General features: G+C 34.6%; 1 protein-coding gene across 2 annotated transcripts in view; it reads left to right on the forward strand.

The window, feature by feature from the left end:
- Positions 1 to 13,381, forward strand: part of eif2b3 (eukaryotic translation initiation factor 2B, subunit 3 gamma) — a 46,739-nt gene that overhangs the window by 19,596 nt on the left and 13,762 nt on the right. For both annotated transcript variants that reach the window (XM_038289353.1, XM_038289352.1), the window contains 2 exons: positions 1,567 to 1,726; positions 2,575 to 2,686. In XM_038289353.1, the coding sequence (XP_038145281.1) occupies positions 1,567 to 1,726; positions 2,575 to 2,686 (272 nt within the window). The remainder of the gene's footprint in view (positions 1 to 1,566; positions 1,727 to 2,574; positions 2,687 to 13,381) is intronic.

The raw sequence follows: 13,381 nt of genomic DNA on the forward strand, positions 1-13,381 counted from the left end.
TTAACATGATGCTAATTGCTAACATTAAACGTCCCTCATGCTCTGAGGAGGAACTTTTAATTTGACTTGTTTTTCTTTAAATCCCTATAGTTCAGTCTGTACACATGCTTATATGACTGAACAGGCAAACCTGTATACTCCTCTCTTCTATGTATGTTTGTGTCGGTTTCTATTTAAAGTAACAGCTTTTAAATTGAAAATACAACATTGTTTGATTGAAAGTGATATCTGAAAAGATGTTTACTAGTTTAAAAAATATAGCCAGTTTTTGTCAAGTACAACTGACATGTGCTACCCTCTTTGACATAAATGTAAACTTGTCATAAACTTAACCCAAAGCTGTGAGAATCTACTATGAAAAACTTTTATTAAAAAAAAGAAGGAAATAAAAGTACAGCTAAGGTTACGTGTGCACTTTTTGCTGCATAGTTTTCAAGTTATTCTAATTGGCTTATAGAGGCATATGAAGTTCAGAGCTCAGTATATAAAATGAATGCTTATTGTTCATTCACTTGCTCCATTTAGAATTTCTTACTGGTAAGAAAGACTCTTGAGTGCAACCAGACCACCTGATAAACTCTTAGCATTTCAAAAAGGCAGACAAACTGACAACGACTTAATCAGACCAAGCAGAGCTTTTCAAAATGTCTCCTTCACAATCTGAGAACAAAGATCATTACCATAGTTTCCGGACTATAGAGCACACCTCACTATAAGCCACGCCACAACATTAAAAAAAAACAAACTGGAAACTTGCATATAAAAGCCGCACAGGGTTATAAGCCTCCGATATCTACTGAACTGTCTCCCACCAAACCTGTAGGGGGAGCTCTACATATAGCCCCTGGAGTAGGGCAGAAGAAGAATGCTAGCCTGTTAGCTTGTTTGCTTGCAGCAGTAAGAGCTTCTATTGAAAGATGGGGCTTCATCAGCTCTTTATTTCAGCTCTGCAGGAGTTCAGCCCAGTGTCTTCATTGGTTTGACAGCTTTAATGCAGCAAATAAATGTAAAAATGTGTGAATTTTGGACACTGTTCCCCACCGTGCCTGCTGCTATGATCTTGTTGTGCTAAATGAAAATTAGCCCCTTTTTCTTTCATTTCCAACTTTGACTTCCTTGTCTGGCGGTTAGAAAAAAAATCCCCAAAAAAGACGCTTCTTTTTATAAGCCGCATGGTTCAAAGTGTGGGAAAAAAGTAGAGGCTTATAATCCGGAAAATACAACATATTCAGAAAGCCTTTCTTGGACAACAGTACACTCAGCTACCCTAAAGGCTTTTTTGCTCTTTAATTCTTATTTCCCCACTTGTCTTTCAGTGCCTTTTTATTTTTCTGCATATGCTGTGTGTGAAAAAAATTCTAAATATATGGGAATTTAATCAACTCTGCAGGGTTAGGTTTTAGATGGCAACATTTCTCTGTATCCCAAACACTTAAACTTGTGAAATTTCCCACTAAACCTTCACAGATTTTGTTCAGAATGATAAACTGCATCCAATGTGTTATAGACATTTCATCCTGTTTCATCCTCACAATTTCTTTTTCTTTCTCCAACTCTTCTCCACAGACTGACGTCCTCGTGGTTAGTTGTGACCTCATAACCGATGTAGCTCTCCATGAGGTGGTCGACCTTTTCAGAGCCCACAATGCAACACTGGCCATGTTAATGAGTAAAGCCCACGAGTTCACAGAGACGGTGCCGGGACAGAAAGGGAAAAAGAAGACAGGTAAGGGGAAAGAAGATTTGTTTTAAATGATGCTTTTTAAATACCTTTCTAGCTACATGCATACATCCTTTAGAAAAAAAACGCATGGATTTTATCTTTTTATTCAAGTGTGTGAACAAATGGAAGATGCCTATTAGATGCTAATGTCACCTAAGATACAACTGTGTTTCAAGTGTTGCGTTAAATGCTTCTGCATTATTTTGCAACCTTTTTAAACAGTTAATCTAAGTTGGAATATACCATTCAGAAAGAACCTAATGAAACATGACAAAATTGTAGAATAGAATTGAACTGTATTTTCATTACGGCGTCACAAGTACAAAGCAACGAGATGTAGATTGCATCTATCCAGAAGAGCTATACAGAATATAAATATTTATTTACATATGCACAGAGACTATGTATGTATTGACTATAAATGGTATATATATAAACAGAGAGTAATTGTAAGAGGCTGTAAAATAGATAAACATGAAAAACTATATACAGATAATCTTGTATTTCCCAAATTATTACTAGGCAATATTGGTGTATTTAAATGTCTTGAGTTTAAAAACTCACTTCTAACAAATATTTTAACAGAATATTTATTTAAATTCACTTTTTATGCCATTTAGCTAATAGAATAAATAATTTACTGTGTACCGAAAGACCTTTAGGTTAGCCAGATTTAGTTGGTCAGAAATAAGGTTATTCTTCTTTCTAGTATTTTGTTAAAGAACATCTGGTTTAAACTGTTTACTTCTGTCCAACTGGAATTAAAGAAAAAATGTCGGTTCTGTAAGATATAATATCTTTGCATTAATTTCTATTGTAATATGATGTGCTTTATTTTTTATTTTTGCCAGCTGAGCAGAGGGACTTTGTCGGTGTAGATCAGTCAGGGAAGAGACTACTCTTTATGGCCAATGAAGCGGATCTGGAGGATGGACTGTCGGTGAGAAAGTCTATCATAACAAAGTAAGACTTGCTTTATTATCATTAAGACCTTTTTTATCTAATTAGTGTGACTGTTTATTGCTTTGCATAAGCGCAAATAGTCCTTGATTTAATATTCATCTCAAAGCAGATTAGGCCATACTTCTTCTCACCTGCTTCAACACTTGACATGTTACTAGCTACTCACCTGCACAATACACTTATTTATTTATTTATTTATCCAATAAACTTACTTTTAGAATTGTCAGGTAATTTAAGTAGAAAATTAGTTGATTACTGTATAGTAATTAATCAGAGATTTTTTACCACTTGGACCAGTTATCTGAAACACAAAGACATCTCCTTCTCTCCTAAAAGGAAAGTTAACTAAATTGTTCTGCCCTGTTAAGATTGAAACAACTCCTATTTAGTGCTTCAGGAAGATCAGAGCCTGGGCCAAGGCATAAGGGAACTTTGCAACTTCTTAACCCCCCTCTGCTGACCATAGTGTTTACTGAGAGGCCTGGAATAAACACAGCTCTTTTTTATATTTATATTAGGAAACACAAACTTTAAAGAGTTACATTAATAAAGTCCTGTTTTTTTCATTTAATTTCTGTTGCTTGTGTCAGATTTGGGTTCAATATCCTTTCATGCTGTAAATGCCTCAATAAATCATTTTGTTTTTTTCTTCCCTAATATATAGCTACTTTTTAGTGAAAGATTTCATTTTGCCTCTCCTCCCCTCACTTTATCTCTGTACTTGAACAGCAAGGCTGGGCACACAACATGGGGCCCTTGCATCTCAGTGAGGTCAGCAAAGCACTATTCGGATAAAAGTTTCATTGAAAGCATCGATATTTCTCATAAAATGCATCATGCCTAATTTAAATTAGTCTGGAATGATTTTTGGCAGCAACAAAATTGCAACGTGGTTAACTTTATGTAATACTATAACCAGATGTAGTAGTTTAAAGACCATTTCTAAACGCTTTTTTAAAAATAATCCTGTTGTTCTTCCATTTGTTTCCTTATTACTAAATCTCTTATACATGGACAGAAGGTTATCGCAAATTTAACAGTATGCCAAACAAACAAATCAGATTTTTTCCCCATCTCTACTATTTGAAACTCAGTCCTTGATAGTCTCTGATTATTTGGTTAAATTCCATTGAATTGTTTTCTTGTGTCATCTGCACAGATATTTGTTTCAATTTATTTGTTAAGGTCATATTCTTGTTGATGAAGATTCTCTGTTTTGTTTTGTTTTTTGATACAGGAAGAGTACACTAGGTGATTGTTTTTTTTTTTTTGTTTCTCATTCCTAAATTGCGTGTTTGTGTGAGAGCGGGTGTTTTGGGAGCTCGTAAATATTTCATGGAGCCAAAGCCACTGTAAATTCTAGCCAACAAAAGAGGAGGCCAGAGCAGCTGCTCGAATGCTTCCCTACACAGAGAGCTCCTGGGCCGCACTCGCATATAAACACACACACATTCTGTCTTTTTTCACCTACCAGAAATGCTTACACGAGCGCACATGAGAATATGTAATACAACGTCAAGGTGGACTCTGATAGAGAGAAACCAGCCACATGTTGTCACAGTGTTTTGGAAACTCATTGATCTCATAGATAAACATTTACGGCTTGCAGTTAAAGACCTCTCTTGGGGTACAAGCTCACACACATCATACTACAACAAAAGAAAGATAGAATTTTTAAAAATGACCGTAAATAAAGAAATCATGGAGCATTTTTTGGAATGCAGCAGAAGATATAGAAGATCTCACAGCCTTCAGCGCTACTAAAAACCATCTAGTTTAAGAAGTTCTCACATCTAAAAGAAAAATGATAAATGTCCTTCATTCATTATGTCTGCCATCTTTTCCATTTTCTAAACATCAGACGACATCTCTTCTTTTATCCCTCTGTCCTCTTTCAGCCTCAACCCCTTTGCAATATTTTCCCCTTCCCTTTTTCTATGGTTTCCACTGCAGTGGAGTCAAACTGAGCTCATTCAGTACATTATAGCTGTAACTAGAACATCTATCTGTTTTGCGCATTCCAAAAAAAGAAAAAATAGAAAAATTGCCTCATTGTCGTAACATACTTACTTTACAATAGTGCAGTTTGATTTGCATTTTACCTGGAGTCCAATCAAAACAAGTTTGTAGGTAAAAAAAAGTAATTACAAAAAATACTGTCTGCTGCTTTGTGAGTTTACAATGACTTTCTTTAAGTTTGACAATATCATTTTTTTTTTATTTATCTTTTTTTATTGCTTTTTTAAAAATCTATATGATGGAAATTAAACCTATAAAAACAGATTGACAAAGGTAATTATTTTATTCGTCTTATAATGGATGCGATGAAAACACAGCTCCCTCTTTCTGCCATAATAGGTCAAAAACATGAGGGACCATGAGACGGCAAGAAAAAAATATATTTTATTTAAAAGGTCTAAAAGATAAACATAAGATCTTAAACTGTACTCAGATCAGTTATTGTTTGTTCAAACTTCAAGTGATCGACAGATTAATTTAAACTCTTACATTAATAATGGGATAAAAACTAAAACTGTTTTAGTACAGAGGCACAAAGGTAGTCACAAAGTTAATAACAGGATAGAGTAATGTGTACAGTATTATATCCTTTTACAAATAATACTGTTTTAAAATAGTTGAGTCTTCTCTCATTTATTTATATTTGGCTTCCAAGAATCCAATCAGTATTTTAAAGATGTCTTAAGTAAAGGTTCTCCGGGCTTTCCGAAGGTTCATTGTTTTTCTGTTCTACGTTTGTGTATAAAACTTTCACAAAGCCAATTAATACTAAAACATTATTTAAGTGATGATACATGTCTTGCAAACAACCTCAAATATTGAAACTTTATTTTAAGGCCCTTTTTACTAAAGCAGCTAAACCATGAATGTTGTGACTAATTTCCTTTTCTAATTAAAAGACAATGCAAATAACACGAGTTTACCAGAGAGAAATATATGCTTTCAAATTAATAAGTAATTCCTAGAAAAACCTGTATTTTAAAAATGCTTTTTACATGTGGTTGGAATAATTTTCTAACCCAAGGAAATTAAATCAGGTTTTGCTAAGCCTAGGTCTAAAGGTCCTTTCCAAAGACCTGTCTGTTCAAAATACCATATCTGGTAAAAAGAATGGAAAGTTCAATGGAAGGAGAAGCAGTTACAGTTTTAAAAGTAACAGCAAAACCCGAGAGATGATAATGCAGCAGAGAATATTCAAGAGTTTGGGAATATTCTTTCAAAGTTGTCGACAATTGCAGCCACTTGGGCTGCATCTTTCGCGTCTCTTGCCTGAAGCTGCTACTGACGTGTCCTACTTTGGCTAAAGGATTGTGCCCTTACCCATTGTTCCCAAGGCTTGTTTTCAGATGAAAGTAAGTTGTGCCTTTTTTAAGGACATTAAGGACCCTGAATTCTGGAGAAGAGCAGAGAGGAACAGAAGTGGAAGTGTCTTAAAGTCCACCGGGACATTTCCTTAGCATCTGTTGATGTGGGTCAACAATGTTTCCTGAAATCCAGGATCAGCTAAGCAGTGTGACCAGAAAATTGTAGAACACTCCATGTTACCCTCAGTTGGCAAGTGTTTACGAAGATTTAATTTCTTAGTACAACCCCTGCTCGGTCCCAGCCTAGTGAAAGTACCAAAACTCTCTTAACAGACCAGCACTGTACTCCAATAGCTATAAAACTTAACTTACGTGTATAAATGGGACATGATCATGAAGAAGATCACAGACACCAGACCTATTAATGTAGACAAATGTGGAGATGTCTATCAAAGCAAAATGGACTTCCTTAAAACCTGAGTATAACCACAGTCTGATTACATCCATGCTACACAACATTGATGTAGTTGTTTATTCTAAAGGAACTCAAATTAGGTATTTAGTGGTTATGGAGTAAAAGTCATGTCAATACACATTACATTTTGCAGTATTAAAGTAACACTTTAATTGTTACATTTAACACCTGGTTAGTGTCAAGTTCACTCTACATGGTGTATATCTTACTCCAGTTTTTGTTGTAATAACTCTAAAAGAGTTCATGTACTTTGACACTGCATATTTAACACTGTTATTATTGCTGTGCACTAAGCATAAACCTAAAATGTATATAAAAGCCTTTCAATTCTCTTATAGAATTGTAGGTTTTTATTCGATAGTTTATTATAGTTATTAGGATAGAAATATTTTACTGTGTTTAACGGATGTACAGAACATGGAACTTTCTCTCTTTAAATACTTTTTCTTTTTTAAATTTGAAACACTTTAGTTCTCTTTTCAGTCTGACAGTCAACATCCTAATTAGTGGAAGCTGCGTTTTTTTGAAACTGCCACAGGTTTTAACAGGTATGATGTGTTTGGAAACAATGGTAAATGTTTTTAATATGGCCATTTCGCAATCTTGCTTGTATGGTGAAAACCAGACTAATGAAGCTTTCACCAGATGTTCTGCGGCAACTTAGTCTTTGTTCACTGTTGGGTTTCATTTGTGATTTACTAAGAAATTATATTTGCTTTGTTGTAGCTGTGACTCTTGTCTCCAATGTGGTAATTAGCAGTTATTCATAGGGCCAAGAGCTGAGTCATCTATGCCTCCAAATGCTCTAAGTTCCTGCTGCCATTGGAACAAACCTCTGAAACATTCAGCAAACAGGAACTGGAATAGACCTGAAGTGATACTTTATTTTTTATTTATTTATTTTTTTTCTTATCTCTTTGGAAATTATGTAATTGTTTTTATCACATGGCTTCAGAATTTCGGACTACTATAAAGAGGTCAAGTGTAAAAAATCATTTGTTAATGTGTTTTAAACAATTTGTCGTTTATTTATCAGAATAAAAATATCAAATGATTTTTATGTAGGGATGCAAGCTATTGATTTAAGAATTAATCTCCAATTGACTGATCTAATTGATTGAAAGCTGCCATTTCCTTACATTTTGGCTTGTATTAAGAGAATTATTCCATAACCTGAAGGGCTTCAAGTTGTTTTACAATATGCTGAGTTAAATGGAGAAAAAAATGTGTACATCATTATATTTGAGGGTCAGCTTTACATGGAAAGTCTATGGGAGATGACATCAAGGAGCATTAAGAGTTCCAGCAACATGATTTGAGCAACGGGAGCTGCGAGTCTGGCAATTTGTCAAGATTTTGAACGGCATATCTTCAGCATTCAGGTTTTGGGAAATAATAAGTTCATAGCTAGACGCTAAGCATCAACCAATAAACAAAGATCATCTAGAAGCTCCCTGGGAAACAGAGATTACATGCAGGCCGTTAACACTTCTGCAGAGCTGTCAGCATAAGATTATGAAAAATTTATATATAACGGATGGATTCTTTATGTTGTTGGAAAAGAGAATGCTCTGATCGCTATTAGTCCACTAAAATATTTTATTACTAAACTGTGGTGAAACGATTTATAATACTGCATTACCTAAAAATGCCAAAGTCTGCCGGCAAAATATTTTATTTTATGTTCTGCTACTTGTTGTTTTTTTTTTTTTACAACAATCCTAAAAAACAACACCTTATATGCACTTTCAGCTGCTGCAAAAGGCAGTAGAAAAGCCCAGACAGTCTGGCCTGCTTCATAGAGCTTTCACTGGGGACACCCAGCCCTGTAGCCCACCAGTGTGGTGGGGGTCTCCAGCTCCAAAAGAGGAAAAAATACTTAAGTAGAATCAAAATCCTGATGAACTGGCTGCACAGATTATATCTTGTGGTCCGGTCATATTCAGAATTCAAACTTCTGAAAGTACTTTAAATATATAATTATTGCATGCTGTTCAATAAATGATAAGGGTTTTTAATTAAGAGTAATTTTCAGTTGAATGTGCTTTACTGGAGGCATCCATGTTCATCAAAGAACACTACCGCCACCTACCGGTTTGTGACGTCACTGTGCGATATCAGCTGTTGAGCAAGTCCCAATGCTGTATCTGGTGTTTCTCACAACACGCTATTATCCAAGTCATCTAAAAAACATTCTTCTTCGTAACGTTGCCTACATATGACGAGTTTTTTCCTCTGGCAAGATGTTCGATGGCAAATCCTCCCTCTTCAAGTTGTCGATCCAACGACAAACTCGTGGATCATGAATCGGAAAGGTGAAATGACAACTTTTTTTTCACTTTTACCTGATGTATTGCAACATCCAACTGCCATGCACGTGGGCATTGTCACTTTAACAATAGCTCTCCCGAATTTCAATAGTGAAGTCGTCTCGAAATCTAAAATAACTGTTGTTGATTGCATTAGTGCATAATAGTTCCCATTGATTTAATGTTGCTAGGATTATCGCACCATGACGTTACTGCCGGAAGATGTTACTATATTTGGGCATTAATGGCCGCTCCCGGACTCTGTGATTGCAAGGAAAATTATTATTTTCATTTTTTTACTGATAAACGCTAAATTCATTAAATCACTACAAATGTATTAGTTTTAGGTATAAATAATGAGCCATTGATTATTCCTTGCTGACCGGACTTTTTTTCCAACTCATAAAAGCCAATAAAGCCAAGCCAATCTCTAAATTGCAAGGAAAAGAACAGAACAACTAAACGCACAGAGCATTGATTATCTTGAAGTGCAAGCCTACTAAAAAGAAATGCAATTTTTTTACAAATCATGTGACATGAACATATATTCCTCTAAATACCACATTTTTATATTTTATAAATGTATATAAATGTATTTGCATTTTCCAAAATGCAAATACATTTATATAAACTTACAGTCGGCCCAGTCCAAATATCGAGCTGCAGGTGCCAAACACCGTTGTCACATGCTGGGTGTTCCGATAAATTTAACTTCAGGATCATTCTAAGCTCACGAAACGCACACCTGGGAAATCCGTTGTGAATAAATATATCTAACAAACACCCACAGCGCGAGTCTGTGCACACATAACCATATGTTTTTATGCTTTCCAAATACCTAGTACTCAGACGCATGTATATTAGGTTCGATTTATGGCTTTCAGCATCTGGTTGTAAAATATGTGCGACCAAGCAGCAATATTCGTGAGCTGCTGTAGTTTTGGTGACAAAATGCTGAGAAGGAGAAAGTTAAGATTGGATTTTAACTTCAAAGAAATATCTATCCATCCTTCAACCTTCCAAATCCACCAGCCTGAAATAGCAGCCAGCTATCGATGCATTTCTGCTTACAAAGATGCCTACATATGTACATTCATCCTATTTTCTCTATCCATCCATCCCTATGGAGGACCAACTTTGCCATATTTAAAAATAAATACAGAAATAAATAAATGCTCAATAAATAAATAAGCATACAATTAATTACCACCAAAAATACAATAAACAAATAAATGTAAGTAGAAATTAAATTATACAGTGAGACATAAATGTATATAACTCTTTTGATTAGCTTCTTTATTTATTTGCCTTTGTAATATTTACCTTATTTATTTTTTTGTCCTTTATAATCTTCAATTTCATTTTTTGATTACTTATACTTATACATCCCACCATCAATCCCTGCTTATTCATCTTTGTATTCATCTGTTTCAGCAGTCAGTATCAATTACTACCAAGGAAAAAGCATTTTGGTTTTACTAAATGAAACACCTGTATTATATTTTTTAAGTTGTAAAATTGTATAATCTGTATAAGAGGTGTTGCTGTGCAATTAAACGACCTGAGCAATTTTTTTTTCAACAAAAAAAAAATTCTATGCAAAAATTGCATAAAAATTGACACTAAATGCCAGAACTGGGAGTTCTTCTTCCCTGTAAGATTTAAAACCCTGCCCAAATAAATAAATGATTATATTTATTTCAGTGGAGCAGAGCTTCAAAGCCCCAACTTGCTCCCTGAAGCTCTCTGATTATCCACTTTTTCATAAAAGACTTCTGAACAGATTTTTGCTTTTGTATTCATTTGTGTTTGTTTCATTTTAATATATAGCATGTTAAACATGCCTATTCTTCTTTGTGAAATACCAATCTAGTGTCTGTATTTCTCTTTCGGGGCACCAGTAGATTATACCAACATCAAAGACAAGTTTTTGGATTTCACCGTTAGCCCCTGCTCCATTTAATGTGAAAAAAATAAAACAGATCAGAGTAAAACTGTGAACAGCAAACATTATGTCTGTTTTTGATTTTTGTCAAAGCCATTTTGTTGTTTTGTGGTAATAAGTCCCAGGCTTTGCTTTGATTTTTGCAGAAAGCTAAATTGATACAGTATGCTTTGAAAATTTGCTAGATGTAAGGGGGGTATGTGGCATTAGTACTACAACAGCTGGTAGGGTCTTTCAGGAACAGTGCTCCACTCATTTTTTTATTATGTAATCCCTGAAAAGAGAAAGAGGTGGAAGATGAGGAATCTGGAGAGGGTGACGGGGTGAAGACAGATTTGTCTCCTGAAATCTGTTGGATGACATGGTTTTCTTTGCCTCTCGCTTCATAAATGCCACGTTTTAACTGGAGCAACACTGTCTCTGTATTGGGAATAAATGCAGGAATGGGAAAACTCGCAGCGGGGCATCTTTGTGTGTGTGTGTGTGTGTGGCACCTTAGTCAATATAAACCTGTCTGACTGGCAGCTGTCTCATAGCACCAGCTCTATAAATGCACATCAGTTTTAACTGACAGCAGATAATACACAGATCTCACTGGTCTGTGATGTTTCTCTCAGTTAAAAGGCTGTTTCTGGTTTTCTTTAGGCCTTTCCTGTCTGCTGTAGTGCAACGTCGTAGTTGATTAAAAAGTGGTTTCAACAAATGAGGAGTAAACATTCAAACGTTTTGAATAAATCAAAGAAGTGCCAGTCTTAAAACAAAAAAACAAAGCAAAATAAAAAACAAATGCCTACAAAAAAATGTTTTTCAACTAAGAAGGCATTTGTGGTTTTAAAAAAGGTTGTTATATAATTTCATGTGTTTGATTATTTCAAATTTCCAAATGGAGCATATTATGAGTTGTATTTTCTATCAAACTAATGCATTAAAGAGACATCATGCACATTTCTATCGAAGAATATCTTCAAAACAGCCTTTTTATTTGAGCCTTTATAACTAAAACTTTGTTAAATAAGCAGACTGACACATCTGTATATCACCAATACATATATAAGCCTGTAGCCTATTTTCCTGAATTTACTCGGTTTAAAATTTCCCACGCTTTTCTGCAGATGCGACATTGAGCTCATCCATGTTAAATGGGTTTAGCCTGGCAAACAATCAAAGTCTTATATTCAAGATGGATTTTTTTGGATAGAAGCGACTGGTGCTCTGTCAGAACAGCATATGCCAGATCGGCATACATTGTTCTAATACACATCTGCAACAGAGAATTATTCCCACATTTAATTTTAGCAGCAATGTACCAACTAGCAAAAACACCTTTATTTTAACCTTAAAAAAAGAAAATCAGCTTTGATTATACTGTTATTTGTTGGATGCAGAAATAGCCAGACATGATTGAGGTTTCGGGATGTTGAGAGAAGAAGCCTCTATAACTAAAACCATATAAGTCAATATTAATTTAAAATAAGTTACTTTAGTAGTAAAAAAAAAAAAAACTTGGTTTGATTTTGTTTTCATGTTTAAAATCATAGAAAACATTGGCTGTGTTTTATAATGTGACTTTGAATTAATTTAGGTTAGATAAAAACCTAAGCGTATGCCAATCTGACAGCGTATGCTGTTCAGACTGAAAAGCTGCATTCGGCTCAACTCAGACACCAATGGTAGCTCCTAAGGTAAAAGAGTACCTTGTTAAGGACCAGCATGAACTACAAGAAAGAGCTGAAGGGTGCTGCAGTTCTATTTTTTGACCACAGGTGGCAATATCATTCGAAAACTGTAATGTCACTTTAAAATCAGTAAGCATGGCTAAAAATTGGTTCAAAAACCCTTTGGTTTCACCAGGCGTGGTGGATCAGGTTAACCAATCAGTTTGGGTCTTTTTATTAAAGAGGCATTACGGAGTTTTCTAATGATACACCCACCTGTTGCCACAGAAGTGCAGCACCTTTCTAATCGTCCTCGTAGCACGTGCTCAGACAAGTTTTTTTTTTTTTTTTTTTTTTTTTTTTAACCAAACATTGAGTTGCCATTGGTGTCTGAGTTTAGCTGGATGCCAGTCGCTATTTAGTATCCACAAAATCCATCTTGAATATAACGCTTTGATTGTTTTCTAGGTCGGACCCATTTAAAATGGACACTCCCGACGTCACGTCTGCGGAAGAGCGTAGGAACTTCTGACCCGAACTAAATTCAGGAAATAAAAAACAAGCTACAAGCTTATTGATGCTTTGGCACTGAACTACTGAGGTGTCAGTCTGCTTATCAAATTATGTTTTTTTCTTAGTGCCAAATAAAAAGACTCTTTTAAAGATATTTTTTAGTAAAAACGTATAAAATTTCTCTTTAAATTACGTCTTTCCTCAAAAAGGTTGAAGTAATGAATCCAACACATTAATTTAAATGTCTAATATTTTTTTTATTTATTTAATCTTTTTTATTTCATGTTTTAATTTGTCACATTCTTACTTTCTGTTATGTAACCTATCTTATATATTTCCCTTTGAAAAATATGTATTTATATTAATGGGTTGAATTACTAACTTTGTTTTCTCATTCTTAGTTTTTTTTGTTTTCACATTTGTTTGAAATAGTTAAATGAAATGGAAAAACAATTAAATAATTACAAATAAATGT

This window comes from Cyprinodon tularosa, unplaced genomic scaffold (assembly GCF_016077235.1).
Source record: "Cyprinodon tularosa strain WSP-4 unplaced genomic scaffold, ASM1607723v1 ctg267, whole genome shotgun sequence".
Taxonomy (NCBI): domain Eukaryota; kingdom Metazoa; phylum Chordata; class Actinopteri; order Cyprinodontiformes; family Cyprinodontidae; genus Cyprinodon; species Cyprinodon tularosa.